This window comes from Vespa crabro, chromosome 19, assembly GCF_910589235.1.
Source record: "Vespa crabro chromosome 19, iyVesCrab1.2, whole genome shotgun sequence".
NCBI classification, from domain to species: domain Eukaryota; kingdom Metazoa; phylum Arthropoda; class Insecta; order Hymenoptera; family Vespidae; genus Vespa; species Vespa crabro.
The window spans coordinates 4,096,017-4,116,638 of NC_060973.1; the positions used below are offsets into that span (position 1 = coordinate 4,096,017).

The window sequence follows — 20,622 nt, forward strand, 5'->3', positions numbered from 1 at the left end:
CTCTCTATCTAACGAGATGTAATAGAGCCTACCTAGCTCTATATAACTATATAGGTCCCGTCGTGCTTGTAAATGGCGAACTCGGAGTTCCAAGGATTTACGAGAATAGAAAATAAATTCGAGTGGATAACTTTTGATCCTTGTTTCCTTTTAAAAGATCCTCCTCGAAAGAAAGAATTTGTTCATTATTAAAATATTCCTATGTTGTAATTAGAAATATCTTTTCCTTTTTTCTTCTTCTTCTTCTCTTTTCTTCTTGTTTTTCTTTTTGTTCCGTATTTAAAAAGTTTTCTTTTTCTTTTTTTTTTATTTTTTTCTTTTTTTTTTTGTTTTATAAAATTCTCATCTGAATAGAAATCTTGTGTGTAATTGGATTCTGATATTGGTTGTTACTTCGATACAGGTAGAATTACTCTCGGCTCGAACAGGGATGCTGATATTCCAGTGGCTGGTACCGGAGTCGAACCCATTCATTGCGCGATCGAAAACAATAACGGCGTGGTCACTCTTCATCCCATAAATGGAAACACGGCTATCGATGGTGTCCCGATAAATTCATCGGTGAGACTCGCTCAAGGTAAGACCTTGTACCAATACTGCTACATATATTCGAACGAACCAAATTTGTCTTGACCCAAAAGAAGGTCTGGAGAAATAAGGGTACTTATCAAACGTTCACTTTTACTTTCTTTTTTTCTTTTTTTTTCTTTTTTTCTTTTTTTTTTTTTTTTTTTTTTGCCCAAGTAACACACAAGTAAACATACAAAGTAAAAAATCAAAAGTTACTTTTTGATCCTTCAAAATATAATTATCTTTCAATCATATATATATATATATATATATATATATATATATATATATATATATATATATATATATTGTCTTTATTCTAAAGATATTATTAATATCGACGTATGACGATGTAACTCTACATCAATTTTATGATCCTTCTATACCTTGTAGGTTGCATGCTGTCGATAGGGAGATCGAATTACATGCGCTTCAATCACCCTGCCGAGGCCAAGCAACTCCGATCGGTACTGCCACATTCAAGAATTTCCATGGCACCCATAAGCTTCTCTCTACCCGATAATCAACTTCAGGAGGGCTGTCACTTGGAAAGAAAGCCACCGGTTGCACCAAGAAAGTCACCGAGGAATTCTTGTTCGGACGACGAAGTTGGCTTCCTTGGGAAGTTAACGAAATTTGAGATGTTGGCTAAGCAAAACAGAAACAACTGTGTATCACCGAAAGTATTTCCAGCTGGTGGTATAACGACTAATGTTCCGGCTGATCAGATTTTAGGACATTCTAGAACACCAAATTCTTCGGCAAGGAACAGTTCGAATTTATCGAGCAACAATAATTCCCCTCTTCAGAATCTAACGAATTTGGATAGAAGTCGTTCTAATACGCCGTGTTTTGTAACGTCATCGCCTAATCATCATTGTTACGAAGACAATCGTCAATCAATGGAAAGTAAAAATCACAGTAGATCTAATACACCAAATCAAAACTCTCCTATGCTCGATCACAATCGTTCTTTACCTTATCAAAACTCACCTACCCTAAATCGTAATCAAATACAGATGTTCTCAACGGCGGAGACATATTTGAAGACTTACAAGCCGTATTATCGCGATAATAAAAGTGAGAACGATCAAAGCAATCAGAATTTCGTAATGCCACGAAACTCGACGTCTCGTACGGATTTAATGTCTCGTAGTATGACGTGTCAGAGATCAAACGATTTAGATGATCTTGGTGTTGGTAGGGAATTCGACATGAGCCAGAGTCTGATCGTTACAAAAACTACCACAACGGAATATCTGCAGTTGGAGAAATTTGGATCGAATTCAAGCCTTTGTAATGGTTCGGTGACGTCCAATCGTTGCAACAATAACGTTAGTAATACTAGTGGTGTAGTTAGGAACGCCGTCGGTCCAAATTTTGGTTCGAATCCAAATATCAAGAGGATTCAACCACCGAGCCCGGCATTTAATCGTAACCCTAAATACAATGGAGAACAGACTAGAACGTATGGTCGAGTTAAGAGTCCAACCCCTAGCGTAGGAAGTGGTTGCTCGTTGGAGGAACTTCGTGAACGGCAAATCGATGCTGAAAACAAACGTCGTGAGGCTGAGAATAAAAGAAAGAGGGCACAAGAAGAGAGATTGAGAGAGCAGGAGATTGAAAGACAAGAGAAAATGAGATTGGAAGAAATTTTAGCAATGTGTGCGGAATACGAAAGACAAAGTACCATCGACAAACCCAGACAACCTAATAGGTAATTTTACTGATGATTTTATCGATGATCCCTCTTTTCAATCCCAACGATATATTGTTCCATTTAAACAATTATTTTCTTTTTTGCAGAATCAAAACGAATGGTTCCCTACCACGAGACAAACGATTAGGAGGTGGCTACGTATCACCATACGAAAGTCCTAAAAGTCCATCGAAGAATCAACCACATTTTTCCTTTGAAACATGTAAACAACAACCGTTAACGAATAATTACGAAAATGTCACGGTACAAAATTCAAAGGTGATCTTTCAAAATAATACTTCGCCCGTAGATCCAAAAGATCAAATCCCACAAAAATTGGAAAATCTAATGGTCCAAGATACTACGATTCAACAAGCTATACCGAATAATAGTAACAACAATAATCAAGCAATCAAATGGACGAATAACACGGGTGGTCATAGCTTTTCTAATTCGATTTCCCAAGTTCGTACACCCAATTATGAGAATATCAATTTCGATCGCGCCGGAGCTAATAACAACAACAATAACAACAACAACAGCAGCAGCAACAGCGAAGAACGAGAAAGTACAAAAGAGACATCGACTTATGGGACGATTCAGTTGAACGGTACTAAAATTCCAACGCAACAACAAACTGTTTTGGCACAAAATTATGAAAGATTCGTGTCTTCCAACGGTAACTTGAGTTTATACGAGAACGTAATCGTATCATCGATACCACCACCGCCATCTCCAAACAGCAATACTAATCATCATAATAATAACAGTAATAGTAATAACAACAATAATAACAACAACAATAATAATAACAATAATAATAATAATAATAATAATAATAATAATCAAAATCATTCCATGCCAAAGAAAAATGGTCAGCTATCGAATTCATGTGAAATGATAGAAAATAAATTGACAATATCGAACGACGATCTTTTAGAAGCGATCGAACAATTGTCTATGTTATCAAAATCCAAAGAAATTTGTACTACACCGAAAAGAAATAATTCCGAAAAGGATAACGCGAAATCGAACGAGGCCAAGGCTGATAAAGAAAGGAAAGTGTTGGAAGAGGAAGATAGAAAGAAGTATATCGAATTTTTGCAAAACGAAAAACTTCACATTCTTAGTAACATGGATGCCTTGAAGAGAAGCGTTGCTGATATTGAAATACAAGAGGAAGAAATCAGCAGAGAGGTAATTTTTTGAATTAACAACATTTATTATCAATTTTTTTTCTTCTGGGGAGATTTTTTTCTTTTCTTTCCTTTTTTTTTTTTTTTTAACTTTTATCTTCATTACATCTTCAAACTTGATAATAATAATTATTATCTAGCTGGAGTTGGAGAAGGCACTCTTATCAGCTGAATACGAGTCTGAATCTTTAAAGTTGACACAAGAGGAGAGTGAAAAGATAAAGGTCCAGATGAGGATCAATGAACTCGAAAGAGAAATGGCTGAGGATAACACGACCCAAGCAAAATTACAGGCAGAAGCTAAACAAAGAGTACAGAGAGCTCAGCAAGCTTACGCCAGATTGGAAGAAGAATTAACGTGTTCCACGGATGAGATAGGAGAACAGGAGGACATTGCTGAAAAATTGGCAGCTCAGCAAGATATCCTTGAGACTGAGAGAAAAGCTTTCGAGGATTTAGAATTTCATCATCTGGAAGAAGAAGCAAGTAAACTTGCTACCAGAGAGGAATTGCAAAGGTTGGAAGAGATGTTTTATTCATTTCTTTTTGTATTCTAAGCTTGTTCTTTTTCTTCTTTCAATTTATTTTTCTTTTTTTTTAGGTATTTGAGCGAGCTGACATCAAGAATAGAAGCGAAGAAAGCTCAGTTAAACAATTTGGAGTCTCAACGATCAGAAGCTAACAATATGGCAACAAAAGATGCCAGAAGTCTTGAGAGACAAAAGTTAGGTCATTTGAAACGATTAGAAGAAGTAAGAAAGCAAATTCTAATGATAACTTTTCTCAAAAAAAAAAAAAAAAAAAAAGAAAAATAAAAATAAAATAAGTAAATCGATAAACAAATATCTCTATCTATTGATTCCAATACATATTCATGTAATATTCTTTCAGGGAAGAAACAGATTGCGAACCATCAACGATGAACTCGAAAATTTAGCACAAAATTCCTGCGAAAATTGCGAAGAGAAACGATCACCGAGCAGGGAAGATTTCGACAGAATCTCCAGAGTCACCATTGACTCTCCCATAGTAAATAATCAGGGCAGCTTAGGTAGGAAGACTATAGAGTCCCTCAAGGAAATTGAGAGAAATCGGCAGCTTCATTTAGCGAAACAAGGTCAATTACTATAGATTGCGTAAAAATTAAAAAAAGAAAAAAACGTCTTCAAAAAGAAAGAAAGATAAGAAAAAGAGATTCATTTATCTTTGAACAAACTAAATCGATAATATAATTTAACAGGTAGCCAAGTGATTTCCGAAGAAAGGAGAAGAGTGGAGGAACTTAAAAGGCGTGTACAAGACGAAGTACGTTCTCAATGGGAAGAAAGAAAAATGAATTGTGCTTCATTCAATAGCGTTGAATCGGGTGAAGAATCTTCGAGCTATTCAACTGGCTTAACAGAAAGGTACTCTTTTTTTTTTTTTTTATATTCCAAAACTTTCGTAATCTTAATGTTTAATCTTATCAAAATTCAACCGTATAAATCAAATTTAAAAAAAAAAAAAAAGAAGAAGATGTCAGTTCGTAATCATTGGTACTTAAAAAAATTTCATTTCAACATCTTGTATTATCAATATTCTGCAAAAAAAAAAAAAAAGAGAAAAAATAAATAATTTTATACCAATACGTGAATGAAATAAAAAAAATGAACAAATATTTAATATTACAAGGACATCAATGACGCATGTTTACTATAGTTCAACATGAATATTTTTCAACGGGGACCCTTCGAAGAATCTTATTAAATATTCCACATACGTTTTCGATCCATTCGTATAACGGATCTCTATCGAGAAACTCTTACGAATTATTTTTACGTTAGTATAGTGTCAACTCTGATAGAGGAAAGTTTTATATTCTGAAAAGTGTTGATGTGTTCATATCGGTGTAATATCAGTGGATTTTTAAATAATAAATGTGATATTTCAAAAGAAGACGATCTTAATGAGGAAAAAAAAATTGAATGGATCATTAATAACAACACGATCAAGAACAGCGGACAATTCAGCATCCATTGTAAGAAGGCAAAGTTCAACAAGTTAAAACAATTAACTTGGTAGATGGTGCTCAATAACGACAACAACAAACAATCATCAACAACAACAACAATCATCAACAACAACGACAACTTATAACTTGGCATCATTTCAAAGAGATTAAGTTCAACAAGTTTTCAAAGTGTAGAAAAAATAAAACTGATCAAGGATTTTTCTTAACGCAATCGTAATATTGTTATGACGAAATTGGAATTTGTTTGAGTCGTGAGTAAAAGTGGAAGCCTTGATAGTTCAAATTCACGTGGAAGGAAACCGATTGAACGTTACGATCACGATGACGAGCCTGATTGCTCCCGACAATAAAACGTTTTAGCGGGCCTCTTAACTGTCTCTCTCACACACACACACACACACACACACATACACTCTCTCACTCGCTTGCTCGCTCGCTCGCTCACATACACATATAACCAACAGATCTTGATGTATTTGCTATAGCATATGTATATGTATTCTGAGTACTAACATTGCTACTCGAAGTGGGGCGTTATCATGCGATACGATATCTCTCCTAACTCGCTGTCTTTCCACGGCTCGTCGACGTTAACATCAACGCGTTTGATACATCCATTTTCTCTACTATTCGATCTACACGAATACTTATAAATTAATATCAATAATAAAGTACAAAAGATAAAATATCTAAGAATTGTATTAATGTTAAAAATTAACAAAATATTCTTGAAGATCTATATTTTGATCTGTAAATATAGTTAATAAATTAATATCAAGATTGTTCAATCAATCATTTTATTTATCAAATTCTTTTATATAATTTTAATATATTAAAGTCATTACATTACACGACGAGCATCATTTTTTTTTTTTCTTTTTTTCTCGACCTATTTTTATCCTAATAAATTGAGAAAGTTATTTGAAATAAAAAAAAAAAAGAAAAATAAATAAATAAAAGAAGAAAAGTGACGATATATAAATATATATACAAGTGAAGATATATATATATATATATATACATAAGTGAAATGATTGGATCTTGGCAAGAAAGATCAAGAGTTTTGTTGATGGTGGATTATCAGTGGATTTTGAGAGATAAACTCTGATGAAAAAGTGTATGTTCTAAGGAAGGAAGAAAGAAAGAAAGAAAGGAAGAAAGAAAAAAGAAGAAGTTTCTGTATGATGCTCGAAGATGAACGGAAGAAACGTGGGCGAAACGATCTTGAACGAGGCTAGGCTTAGAGGGTGCAATCTGATCACTTTGTTCACGAGTAATCGTTATTACCTTTCTACCAAGGATTGGCTTTGTGAATATTGTTATAATCCTTTGGAAAATCGAACTCGCAATATCTGCCGACGTTGTCTGTGAGTTTCATGCTATTTCTTATTTTCAATGATAATTTATATCTCAAAAAATAAATATAACAATCATTAGAATATTTGTGGTACAGTAAGTTTATTTTTTTTCTCTTCACTTTATTTTTCTTTTTTCTTTTTTTTTTATTTATTTATTTATTTATTTTTAATTCATTTACTGAATATTAAATTATTTCTCTAAATAATTTCCTTTCATCTTGTTTAATTAATTTTTAATTTATTCATCATTATTTTCATTTTTATTTTTGTTTATTTTTGTTTATTTTAGTTTATTTCATTTTTGTTTATTTCATAATTTATATATATATATATATATATATACATACATGTAAATTATAATAACAATGACAATTTATATATAAATTATCCTCTGTAATAATAATAATAATAATAATAATATATATATGTAATATATAAAATATATACGTATATATTGTTATCGATAAAAATGTCCTGTCGCATTCCTCGAATATTTCTAAAGAAATAGAAGGACGTAATAGTATGAGACTGGTGTAGTGACCTTGAAAGAAAGTCGCAGAAATGAGGGAAAATCAAGGATGACGGCATAGAACGAGATGCGAAGGAGTGCCGTTTTACTCGTTCACAACACATTGTATGGAAGAATCAAACGCTATGCCGGTGGCACTCTGTCGAACCGGTCGACCAAGTCACTTTGTGCTTGTTAGGTTTTAATAATACCTGCCGCGACTATAGGCCTCGTCAGTAGTCTCGCCGGTCACGAGTAGAAGAGTCGTCCCAGTACGTTTTTTCCTATGCAAACCGGCTAAAGTTCACGCTAGTAGAGAGAAGCGATCCTCTCGTCTCCGTACACGTAACTTCGAAGGTAAACCGAGTCGTTCACGAAGAAACACGAAGAACAGATTTTACTTTTCCCTTATTCTTTCCTTTATTTCTATTTAGTTTAACGAATCAAATTAACGCGATCCAAACAACAAAATATCTAAAAAATTGTTATAATCAAAATTTTTTACGGACGCGATGAAAGAACGATAAAATAAAAAAAAAAAAAAAAAGAAAGAAAAGAAAAAGGAAAAAAAGAAAAATAATAAAAATGAAATAATTTCTCCTCATCGTTTTGAAAAAGTGATTATTGAAAAATATAACAAAAACAAAATTTGATTCATCCCTTGATTACAAATCTTGATAGTATTATTAAAACGAACGATTCATCGTTTAGTTTTCTTTCTCTTGTCTTCGTTTTGTTTTATATATATATATATATATATATATATATATATATATATATATATATATATATATATACATATACATTTTTTTTTATTTTTATAGTGGAAGCGGCAGTAGCGACGGAGCAGACGGTGGAGCCGGCGAGAAATTATCACCAAGCAAACTTTCGGAACTCACATCGCCCAGTCCAGGACCGTCTAATAACTCCTACAGTTTGCTTCAAAATGATAACGTAAGTACACAAATTTTTAATCTCAAATCTTACTTGTACGATCTCTGTTCCGTTGTGGAATTTGATTGGATGAAAGCTTCATTAAAAATTAAGCCATAGGATCGTATTTTCGATTAGAACGATTTTTTATATCAGGATCATTGATAAAATTTCAAAAAGATTAGCTACCTAAAATCAAAACTTGTATCTACGATACGAGGGAGTCAATGATAATCATTGACGAAATTTTTCGTAGACTACATTTTTGTTTTTTTTTCTTTCTTTTTTTTTTTTTTTCTAGTCGATTATGAAATGCGACACGTTTTAATTAATTCGTTGTCAATTACCACGTACAAATCGTTGGTCCGTTAAAAAATCAATTTCGTTAGAGATAGCTTATATGTCGCTAACAGTATTTTTGGAATTTCACTAACGCGAGATATCGTTAGATGTTTTACAACGATCGAGACGTAAATGCAGCTTGGAAAACTACATCATGACCTAATTAATAGCTATTGCTCTGGTACATTTGCTTCTTGCGTAAGAGCTTTTCGTTCGTCTTAATGCGTCTTCTATTGTAAGAAAAAGAAAAGTTGACGCAAAATGTTTACTATGCAATCATCGTTTCATCTATCATATATTTATTCATTTCTTATCATTGACGAATTAATTCAACAATTTCCTTCTTATTTTTTAATCGACATTCATTCGTTAATGTTAATTTTGTTAATTTATTTAAATTAAACAATTCTTTTTCCAATTACTTTTTCCTTTCCTTTCTTTATTTCTTTTGTTTTGTTTTAATTCAAATTAATTTATCGATCTTTACTTTTAATTCAATTTCAATGGAAATTTTAATTTCTTTTTCTTTTTTTCTCTCTTCATTAATCTCATATTCGCATACATGAAATAATCCTTCATGAAATTGAAACACTTTTACTAAGTTCGTTCTAAATATAATATTGCTAAATCGGTATCCATAGATCTTATTGGCTAAAGATAAATTTTAATCGTGTCAGGCTTACATTTACGAAGCTTCGATAAAGATAATAGTAAATCTCTTAATGATAAAACTGTTTGTTTTTCTTCTGGTTTTTGCATAAATCATCATGTTTTTTTATTAATTTCATATATTTTTTATTAAACTGAATTCTGAGAAGAAAAACAATTTATTGACATCAACAGAAACTTGATTATAATTTTCGTACGTACTTGTTAAACGTTTAGCCTATCGTCAGGGGCACAAGTTTGTAAAATTAGTTCAATAATATTATCGCTAGATAGCGCTGGGAAATAACTATTGTCTTTTATACACACGTGTATGAATACTGCCTATAGTTAGGGGTGTTTATAAAATTAATTTTTTCTTTATATTATAATTATTAATAATTTTAATATTATAATTAATAAAATAACTACTTGTTCTTTCATAAGATAACAATAATTTAAATAATTAAAGAAAACTTTGTTCAATTTTACTTATTGCAAATAAAAATGCAATAAGATTTTACGTTTAATAAATGATAACAAAGAGTTACTAAATGTTAAATAAAATAAGGAAATCTTACTTAACAGTATAGCCAAAAATGAGCATTTACAATTATTATCCAAATAAGAGAACAAAGAGAGAGAAGGAGAGACTGAATTTCGCAAGTAGTAGACATTCTGGGACAAACGTTTTCGTCGTTTCGTGAGAAGAAACTTGCGTTACACTTGTTTCTTTTGAGCAAATCGTAACTAGGCCACGGTTGTAATAACGGGGTGCTTTTCGAGCTCTGGACGAAGCAACCAAACCAGGGTGCATTAAAGATTAAAACTCTTCGAGAAATATAATGAAAGCGTCAAAACAAAAGAGAGAAAAATAGAATAGCGAGGAGTTATCATAGGAGTGTTTGAGAAATAGGAAAATTAAAAATATCTCTGAGTGTACGTGTGTGTCCCCAGACTTTTCATAAAAATATTTTTGAAAAAAAAGGATATTCTGCTCGTAGAAACATTTTATAAAGTGAAATTCTTTTGTGCGAATTATATTTTAATCAAAAAACAAAAAAAAAGATATAAGATAAAAAGAAAAACAATACTAGATAGAATTCGATGCTCTTTTTAATTTTTCTTTTTTTCCTTTCTTCTGTTTTTAATTCGCTAAAATTAAATGAACAACATTTGAGTGTTCTTACTATTTTTTTTTTTTTTTTTTAATAAAAATTTATTAGAAATAATTATATGTATAATTATATATTAAATATTTATAATGATATAGATTTATGTAGATAATTTTTGGCAAGAGATATTAAAAAATTCAATAGAACAATGAAACGTCGAAATGGTGACGAGAAAATACGAGGAAAGATCCAATTGTCTATATTTAAATGGAATTTCAAATTTGAAGGGAATTTTCTTAGAATTTCATTCGAATGCTTGGTTTATTCGGTACTATTCATGGAATGCATTACTCTTTCTCTCTTTCTCTTCTCTCTTCTGTCTCCTCTCTATCTCTTTTTTGGATGCTGCGTAATAAAACGAGTAAACTGTTCTAGAAATCGTTTGTTTTAGCGAGAAAATGCTTATTCTATAGAACGACCACATAAAGAAACTCTCGTTAAATTTTGCAAGGACGAAAATCGAAATATATATATATATATATATATATATATATAGAGAGAGAGAGAGAGAGAGAGAGAGAGAGAGAGAGAGAGAGAAAGAGAGAGAGAGAGAGAGAGAGAGAGAGAGAGAGAGAGAGTGGGAGAGAGGAGGACAAATCTTTGACGCGAAAATTGTCGAAGATATTTTCTGTCTCTGACATAAACGGCAGTTTCGATTTTGCTCTCGTTTTGTCTTCTCGTTTCATCGACCATCGTTAAATCTGTTCCAAAAATTATTATATACCTTTTTTTTTTATATATATATACATATATAAACACATATATATTTTTTAATCGTCAAAATATACTTCCAATTAGAAAAAATAATACGATAACTTTCGATAAAGATAAAAGAAAAAGAAAAAGAAAAAAAAAAAGAAGAAAAAGAACAAATTTAATCAAATCAAATCATATCATCATATCAAATTAAATTAAATCAAATTAAATTAAATCAAGCTAAATTAAAATGTCTCTCATGTGGATGAATTATTTTCAAAGAGAAGTTAAAAGGAACAAATTAATTCGAAAAAATCCCGTAAGTTAATAATAAATCATGATTACGATCCTCATAGTCATCTATTATTATTTTCTTATAATTGCTTTTATTTCTTTCCTATTATTAAATCATAATATCATATTAACGATCTAAGTGCTCTATTTTTCTTTTCTTTTCTTTTTTTTTTCATATTCATTTTTTTTCTTTTCTTTTGTATTTTTAAATTACGTTTTAAAAATATAAATAAAATTAAAGTAGTATTACTGATTTAAAATATGTAGTAATTATTGATTCTTGTGTGTTGTCAAAGTTTATTAATGAAACCTCGTACGAAGTGTGAGAAATTACGAGTAGCAGGAGTATTTTCCTTTGTATAGTTCACTCAGAGGTCGCCTCATTAAGCAATTTTTCCTCATTGACTGCCCTTACGCGAAGTCACGCTCTTTCTCTCTTTCTCTCTCTCTCTCTCTCTCTCTCTCTCTCTCTCTCTCTCTCTCTCTCTCTCTCTCTCTCTCTCTTTTTCACTCCCTCACTCGAATAGTACGCTTAAAACGCATGAAATACTTCAACGAACGTGATGAACGTGACTTTTTACACGATTAAATTTATATTTTTCACGTGGAATCATTAATTGACTTTAATAATAAAATTTCAATTACCATAACTGATTTAAATATAAAAATTAAAATTAATTATTCTCTTTAATGTTTCCTTTTAAATTGGATTATTTAAAGAAATTAATCGTAAGAAAAAGTTATATCGTATAACAAATAATATATTATATAATTAATAAATTAATTAATGACATAATAAATGACATAATAAATGACAAAAAAAAAAAAAATATATATATATATATATACATGTGCAAACATATTTTTTTTATTATTTATAATATATTAAAATCGATTAAAGAATTATTCTCTTCTTATTATTGAATAAATACGAATGATATAACATTCTCGCTATCTATTCTTATAGATCATTGTTATCAATTTCTAAATTTGGAATAGGTCATGAAATTTCATCACTTTAGGATTACATTATATATACTGACCTATCGCATGCATACACAAATCGAAGCAATAAATAAGATTACATTTTTCTTTTCGTTTCTTTTTTTTTTTTTTTATTTTCTTTTCTTTTCTTTTTTTTTTATTTTTCTTTTTTTCATATAGATGAGAGATGATAGGAGAACGTCGATGGAAGGGGAAAGGCTCAGTAACAACAGTGGTGGTATCGTTGACGGAAACGGAAGCCGACCTCTTTCACAGATCTCCAGTGAAATGGATACTATCGGGCCACTTCAACCTGTCAAACATCGAGAAAAGGCTAAACTACAGGTAAATGTATCAATTTTTAAGATTCTTTTTTTTTTCCTTTTTTTTCTGTTTTTTTTTTTTTTCTTTTTTTTTTCATTGGAAATAACGATTATCAGATCGAAGAAAATTTATTGTCAATTTGTTAATCAGAAATATCACGGCAATAATGGACAAAACTTATTCAATCCTCGTTATCGTTATCACTGTATCCACATTTGACTCATGAGATTGATAATTTCTATTAAACCCTTTCAGAGGCCGCTAACGAGATATCTACCTATAAAATCAGAATCCTTGGATCTAAGGCATCACATAGAAACTGCCGGACATCAGTTACAATTGATCGATGATGTCACGGTTAATACTACCAGTTGCAGTGGGTATTTGTCAAAGATGAGTAAAAAGTTTCATCATTGGAACAAACGATGGTTCGTTTTCGATCGTAAGAGGAAGACCTTGACGTATTACAGTGATAGTAGCTCGAAAAAAGCACGTGGAGTTATTTACTTTCAGGTGTGAAAACAAAAACAAAAACAAAATTACGATCAATCAATTTTTTTTTTGTTTTATATCATAAAAAAATGAACAATATTATAAATTGAAATAATTTTTTTCTTTTTTTTTCTTTTTTTTTTTTTTTTGCATCGATTTCATCCAGTCGATAGAAGAGGTCTATGTTGATCACATGAACACAGTGAAGTCACCTCAACCATCATTGACCTTCATCATCAAAACTTCATCGAGATTGTATCATCTGATGGCGCCTAGTCCAGAAGCTATGAGAGTTTGGGTTGATGTCGTTTTCACAGGAGCCGAAGGATATCACGAATTCGATCATGGCGTTTGAAGAGAGAAAGGACAAAGGAAAATAACGCTTATAATAATTAATTTGCATTTTTGAAAAAAGAAAAAAAAAAGAAAAAGAAAAAGATCTCTTGGTAGTAGAGTAACCTCGATCCTTTAATTTCGGATAATAAAAAATGAGAAGAAGAAAAAAAGAAAATAGATGCCTGTTGAAGATATGACGGAGTTGGGATAATTCAAAAGGATTATTAAGAATTTACATCCTTTTGTTATTATCGATTATAATATCGATTATGATAAATTAGAAAAAAGAAAAAAAAACATTTATACAAACGAAAGTATACGAGTAAAGTACATTTAATAATTAAAAAAGAAAAATTTATAAATAAATTAAAAATTATATACTATTCGAATGATTTTTAATTATGATCAGCTGCTGAGACTGAGTTTATAGGAGAGATAACGATCAATGTACTTTCTACAATGAAATTTCTTCTCTATTGCCATAATTAGCATGAGTTTTTTTTTTTTAAGCATGATTTTAGGATTATTAGCTTTTGTATGATCAAGTAAGCCGATTTTTTTTCTCCTCTTTATGTTCGTTTGATCACATATTCGATCTAACTAAATTTACATTGGCTTGTTATCACATCTGTAAGATAAGGATGTAAAAAAAAAAAGAACGAAAATAAGAGAGAGAGAGAGAGAGAGAGAGAGAGAGAGAGAGAGAGAGAAAGAAAGAAAGAAAGAAAGAAGCAACAAGTTACTATTGATTCCGATGTATTTAAAAAAAAAAAGAAAAAAGGAAAGAAAAGAAAATAAAAGAAAGATTTTTAGGCCATTATAAGATAATCCGTTTTATGCGCAAGTATTACTCATTAAATATGCAAATTATATATATAATAGAAGTTCATACTATTTAAACGAGAAAAAGCGTTTATTAGGGTCTCGTAGACTTTCTAGGCATTTTTAATCTAGTCTTCCAGGGTAGAATACATAGGAGGATACACGCCTGTACTGATCTTTTATTATTATTATTATTACTATTATTATTATTATTATTATTATTATTATTATTATTATCATTATTAATTTTTTCTTTTTTTTTTTTTTTAATATTCAATATAAAAAAATATGCAATCTTGATGAACATTGTATATATAACTATACATCGCTTTCGAGATACTTTGATATAACATTATTGCCATCAATCAGAAATATATTTCATATCATTTAAATATTAAATTCGCGAATATACACATTTGTTATATTAATAAAAATGTATCCTCTCTCGAAGTAAATGAAAAATTTTTTTATTTCAATCTAATTGAGATTTTCCCCTTATATCGTCGATTATATATATATTATATATATATATATATATATATATATATATATATATATATATATATATACATATAATCGACGATATATATATAACACAGAGATACAAAAGTATACAGTTTGATATATAAGACGCTTTAATAAATATCAAGTGTTCAATTTCATTGATAATTCTTCTTAATTAATTTCTAATTAACTTTGTGTATTTGTTACGTGAAATTAAAAGAAATTAGTTTTATATATATATATATATATATATATATATATATATATATATATGAGACTATACGAACTTAAGTACGTATATTATATAAGTATAATAGACGACGATTGTGTACAAGTTATTCTTGAGAATACTTTTATTACGAGTTTGCTATAAAAATTTTCGTCCTTTCTTTTTTTTTTCTTTTTTTTTTTCGTTTTCTTTTTCTTTTAATTCTCTTTTTTCTTCAATTTGCCATCAGACAGGCTGCACATAAGAATTTTATACATGGTAAATAGTGCCCTTATACATTATTAAGTAAATTAACATAATTTATCGACATTGTATTAAAATATTGCATATTTGTATTTTTGGATATATTTAAGAATATGCGATTGTGTTCAATATTATCTAAACGATATATAAGTATACGATCTTAACAGAAAAAAAAAAAAAAAAAAAAAAAATGAATTCTATAATCAAAACATATTTGTAGTATACCATTAGAAAATATAGAAATATAATTTGTTAAGTACTAAGATAAAATAATGATGAATTTTTGTTATGTATAATTTAAAATAACAAAAAAAAACGATCTAATAATTAAAAATGTAACGATGAAATAACATTCGGGATTCTTTATTCAAATTTTACATTTAGATATTTTCTAATGTTGCCTATCGTCAGGGGATGCGCTTGCAAGATTAATTAGAACATTCCGGCGCTAGATAGCGCTTAAATCGAATCCTCAATCATTGACATAAAACACTGAAGATCACGTTTCTATAACGAGATCTACATAATTTATATTAAAGTATATCAATCTTGAATTTTTTTATATCAATAAAAATGATCAATTACTCTGATAATATTCCAAGAAGCTACTAATAGCTTTGTGATTTAATCATATAATAAGTGTTAGTGATATCAAATAAGAGTACTTGGCAATATAAAATTTATCTATGGAATGAAAAAAATTTATATAATTACAATAAATTACATATTATCTTTATGTAATTTTTATTTGTACTATTTTCATGATTAGAAATAATGAATGAAAATGTTATACTAAACTCAAATATATTAAAAGAATTTTATGAGAAACATTATTATATACAAGAAAAGCATCAAACTTTTGAATCATTATTAATAAGAAATTCTTAGTTACATATTGCCTTTTTTGCATTTACTTACATAAATGATTTTTCTTGAAAAAAAAAAAAAAAAAAAAAAAAAAAAAAAAAAAAAAAAAAAAAAAAAAAAAAAAGAAAAAAGTATTTACATAGATTGCATCGTTAAAACTGTAAATATCATTGGATCATCTATTAATTGAAATATTCAAAATATCATGTGTTTTCAAGATCATTACACGAGCCTTTTGGTTTCATCCAAAATTGGTTTCAATCAATATCATTGTATTTTTTCATGAAAGGCAACGTTTCAAACGTAATTGTGTCTCATTTTTCCCCAGAATTTCGATCATTTCGATTACACCTGGTCCTTTCTAAGATAAAAAAAAAATTCTTTGTTATTTTGTACATTCCTATTATATTATATTATCATATAGTATTGTAGATCATTACCTCTAAACCACTAAGAACTTTACGAAGCGTTTTCATCAAACTAGGAAATGAAATATCATTTTTCTCAGCAAGTTCTTTTAAATATAATTTCGATATATCTGTTGATAAACTATTCTCATCAGTCTCAGTTAATTTCTCATCCAAATTTTTAATAGCGTCTACAATTATTAATAACATTAACTATCAATAAGATAATGTCATATATACTGCTTCATTCAATATTAATTGTAACATTATACCTATAAATTTAGATGAAATAATGTCAGGAAGAGAAGTTGGTATAACCCATATAAATGCAAAATCAGGTTTTACAAGATCGCTTAACTTATTAATCCTATTTTGTGCCCATTTCAAAGTTTGAATAATGTGATCTTCGTCTAATTTAAGTATTTTATCTTCGCTAAAAAAAAAAAAAAAGATAGAAATTTAAATTATTAATACGTTGACAAAGTAGAATAATACAATTTGTTCTAAATAAATAATACTTGATTTCATAACCAATAGAAAGGAAACTTACCAATTTGAAAACGTTTCTTCTACTATTTTTTTTACTCTTTCAACCAAAAATTTATAATTATTTTGATTGCTTAATAATCGAGATATCTCTAACTTATTAAGTTCTAATAATTTTTCAGGTGCTAATTTTGAAGAATTTCCATTTATCCTTTTAATATCGAACTAAAAAAATAAAAAAATGATATATGTAAACATTTAAAAAAAAAATATATATATATATATATATATTAACATTATAAGATTACTAAAAAATTCAAATATATTAACCTGTTTAATCAAATGTTCGTAAGTATATATTTGAACATCTGAATTTCTTATAAAACCACCACCAGCCTGAGTAACATAATTCAATAATGCCAATGGAAAGATATTAGAATTTCGAAATGAATCAATTCTTATACCATCTTGTCGTTTGGATAATTTTGAACCATCGCTGTTTAATATTAAAGGTAAATGACCATAAATAGGTGGCTTCCAACCAAATGCTCTGAAATGGAATAAAAAAAAAAACATTGAATTGATCAACCAATTATCCTATTGTAAATTTAATATCTTGTATAAAAAGAATATTAAGTTTAGATATATTCTTACTTATAAAGCATTATATGTTTAGGGGTAGATATTTGCCACTCTACTCCTCTTAAAACATGAGAAATGTTCATATAATGATCGTCGACAACATTTGCAAAATGATAAGTAGGAAAACCATCAGATTTCATGATTACAGGATCACCTTCAACCTGTGTAATATCATGAGCTACACGACCATAAATTAAATCATCGAATTCTTCTATATCTGATGATAGCTAAACAATAAATAGTAGAACAGTAAATAAAATTTCATTAAAGAATATGAGATTATAAAATTGTCTTGAATATACCTTAAATCGAATACAATATGGTATTCCATTTTTTAATTTTTCATTGATCTCATCGTCGGTAGAATGTCTACATTTATTATCATATTTAGGCACATGTCCATTTTTTATTGCTTCTCGTTTTAATAAATTCATTCTACTCTCTGAACAAAAACAATAATACGCAGTTTTATTTTCAAGAAGTGTTTTTATATTTTCTCTGAAATTTATATGATTAGAAATGAATATATCAAATTAATACTTTCTATATTTCATAATATTTTCCTAATATTCTTTGATTATGATACATCGTACTTATATATTTCAAGTCGTTTAGATTGAAGATAAGGCCCGTACGGACCACCTCTCATCGGATCTTCATCGGATATAATTCCAACCCATATCAAGTCATCATGTAATTTTTCTATTGCACCAGGTATTGTTCTAGATTTATCAGTATCCTCAATTCGTAAAATAAATGTGCCATTATTAGCACGTGCAAATAAATAATTGTACAGAGCAGTACGTAAGCCTCCCAAATGTAAATAGCCTATCAAACATATATAACAACATTTAAACTTTAATATATTTATTCATACAATTGATCATAATAAATAAGTTAAATATCGCATGCATAAATAAAATATATTCTAAAGTAAAAAAATACTTAACCATATGTTATAGTAATGCGAGAATCCGCATGTAAAAAACAAAAAAAAAACAAAAATCTAACCTAATAAGAATAATTATATTATCCCATATTATCTAAATTATCAACATGTAACATAATTAAGAATAAAAACTGTATATACCAGTAGGACTCGGAGCAAATCTCACTCTCACTTGTTGAGAACAGAAACGTTTTTGTAAAAACAAAAAATTAACAATTCGAAGTGTACCGCCACGCATCTTCTTAATAACGCAAGTGAATCACATAAAATAAAAAGTACGTAACCGTATTAGAAAGTTAGTATACACAATCGAATGATTATTATCCTATGTCTTTGATTTGAATAATACACATAAAACATAAAATTAATTTTTGTTATATATTTTTTAATATCTATGAAAGAATGATTTACACAGGATTAGTATATTAAAAAGGTTATCTGCTATTCTAAATTATATGATTTCTGTAACGCGAATATTAATAATAATAAAATATTACGTTAATCGTTTATATACCATTTCTTTTTTTCATGTAAATAATTAATAAATATTAATTATTATTAAAATTATTTTTATTATTATGATTAATTCGGTATATTTATCTCTTGTTATATATAAATTCGTAATAAAATATGATTGGCTAATATCATTCGTTTGACTGCATTAAAATCAACCAATCAGAATCGACTTACTTCGCGCCGTTTTCGTCACCGTCAGATGTTTCACATTTTAAAAATCTACACAATTTTTCGCTCATAACATTTGTGACTTCAGCGACACGTGTGGACAAAATATGAACTACAAATACAATAGAAAAACCACTGCATCCATCACTATGCACTTATTGCATCGATGTATAAGCTCGTTAGATTATAACCCTTTTCGTGAATAATCTAACAATCGATTTACAATGTGAGAAAACTACTTTTGTATATCGTAAAGGTCTGACAGAAAGCAAGAAAAATTTATCAGATTATACTTCTCTGAAGATATATTAATTGAAAAGTGTTTGTTAATTACACGCACTTATTATATATATATATATATTTTTTTTTTCTTATCAATTACTTATACAAATAGCTAAAGCGTATTTAAGCAGATATTTACTCGACATTGCGAATGGAATACATAACATAAAATATAACTAATAAAAGATAATATCAACACCAAATTTTTTTTTTTTTCTATAAAACAATAATAAACACTAAATGGGATTATACTTTGACATTTTTCTATATTAATAATATCAGAAAGTTAGGTGCAAACTTTTTCTTATAAGCTAAATCGAATTGAATTAATAAATGTTTATAAGTAACTACTACGTAATAAAATAATCGAATAATAATCATTGAATTTATAAAATAATTAATTATACTTTTGTACGATAAGTTACAACATAAAATGTGAATACTTTAATGTTTAATTAGATATGGAAAGAAAACATTTTGAAAACGTATAAAGATATGCAGGTATTCGTTCGATAGTATGTGCGATATAACATATAACTTGCATATAATTTAGATTTAGATTTTAATATATCGTAAGTACTACCGGAGTATCAAAATCAAGCTTGATTTTTGCTTACTGTAAGAAGACCCATCCAAAATCTAAAATCGAAAAACCCAAGGATCCCACATAAGAGTTTTACATGTTGCTGAGACAAAAGTTCACTATTGTTTAAATATTAGTTTTAAAAGATAACTGACCCAATAATCCTCAAAATTATATTACACAAGACCAGCAATCTTCAGATGAAAATTTAACTCTTGTTAAATATTAAATGAAATTTTAATATTAAAACGTTTGTACGATTGTTAATTTATATATTAATCATATTCTATTTCTACATATATACTTTACACTGTTAAAATTAATATACATATAATAATTAAAAGGATTAAAAGGTTATCGA

At 28.7% G+C, this 20,622-nt stretch overlaps 2 protein-coding genes across 3 annotated transcripts in view; one reads left to right on the top strand and one right to left on the bottom strand.

Moving 5' to 3' along the window:
* LOC124430624 (pleckstrin homology-like domain family B member 1) overlaps window positions 1-14,369 on the top strand; it is a 45,637-nt gene extending 31,268 nt beyond the window's left edge. The window contains exons 3-13 of the mRNA XM_046977479.1: window positions 404-577; window positions 964-2,287; window positions 2,377-3,466; window positions 3,606-3,982; window positions 4,067-4,217; window positions 4,357-4,582; window positions 4,706-4,871; window positions 8,167-8,296; window positions 12,592-12,756; window positions 12,991-13,248; window positions 13,394-14,369. Coding sequence (XP_046833435.1) covers window positions 404-577; window positions 964-2,287; window positions 2,377-3,466; window positions 3,606-3,982; window positions 4,067-4,217; window positions 4,357-4,582; window positions 4,706-4,871; window positions 8,167-8,296; window positions 12,592-12,756; window positions 12,991-13,248; window positions 13,394-13,582 — 4,250 coding nt within the window. The 3' untranslated portion in view covers window positions 13,583-14,369. The remainder of the gene's footprint in view (window positions 1-403; window positions 578-963; window positions 2,288-2,376; window positions 3,467-3,605; window positions 3,983-4,066; window positions 4,218-4,356; window positions 4,583-4,705; window positions 4,872-8,166; window positions 8,297-12,591; window positions 12,757-12,990; window positions 13,249-13,393) is intronic.
* Window positions 14,370-15,227: 858 nt separating this feature from the next.
* LOC124430570 (probable glutamate--tRNA ligase, mitochondrial) lies at window positions 15,228-19,175 on the bottom strand. Of its 2 annotated transcripts, XM_046977347.1 has the most exons (10): window positions 18,854-18,948; window positions 18,714-18,774; window positions 18,357-18,591; window positions 18,066-18,261; window positions 17,776-17,990; window positions 17,452-17,671; window positions 17,186-17,346; window positions 16,908-17,068; window positions 16,669-16,826; window positions 15,228-16,589 (listed from the first exon to the last, which is right to left on the bottom strand). In XM_046977347.1, the coding sequence occupies exons 3-10, from the start codon at window positions 18,410-18,412 to the stop codon at window positions 16,509-16,511; spliced, it is 1,248 nt and encodes a 415-aa protein (XP_046833303.1). In that variant the 5' UTR covers window positions 18,413-18,591; window positions 18,714-18,774; window positions 18,854-18,948; the 3' UTR covers window positions 15,228-16,508. The 2 variants fall into 2 exon arrangements, with proteins under 2 accessions (XP_046833303.1, XP_046833302.1); XM_046977346.1 differs by lacking the exon at window positions 18,714-18,774 and having other exon boundaries at window positions 18,854-19,175.
* Window positions 19,176-20,622: the final 1,447 nt, after the last annotated feature.

Bases quoted from the DNA above. Each gene is read 5' to 3' on its own strand.
- LOC124430570 (XM_046977346.1), bottom strand. From the start codon at position 18,950: ATGCGTGGCGGTACACTTCGAATTGTTAATTTTTTGTTTTTACAAAAA. The intron at 18,592-18,853 runs GTATATACAGTT...TATGTTTGATAG, and splicing joins ATTTGCTCCGAGTCCTACTG to GCTATTTACATTTGGGAGGC. The intron at 16,590-16,668 runs GTAATGATCTAC...TTTTTATCTTAG, and splicing joins AAGTTCTTAGTGGTTTAGAG to AAAGGACCAGGTGTAATCGA.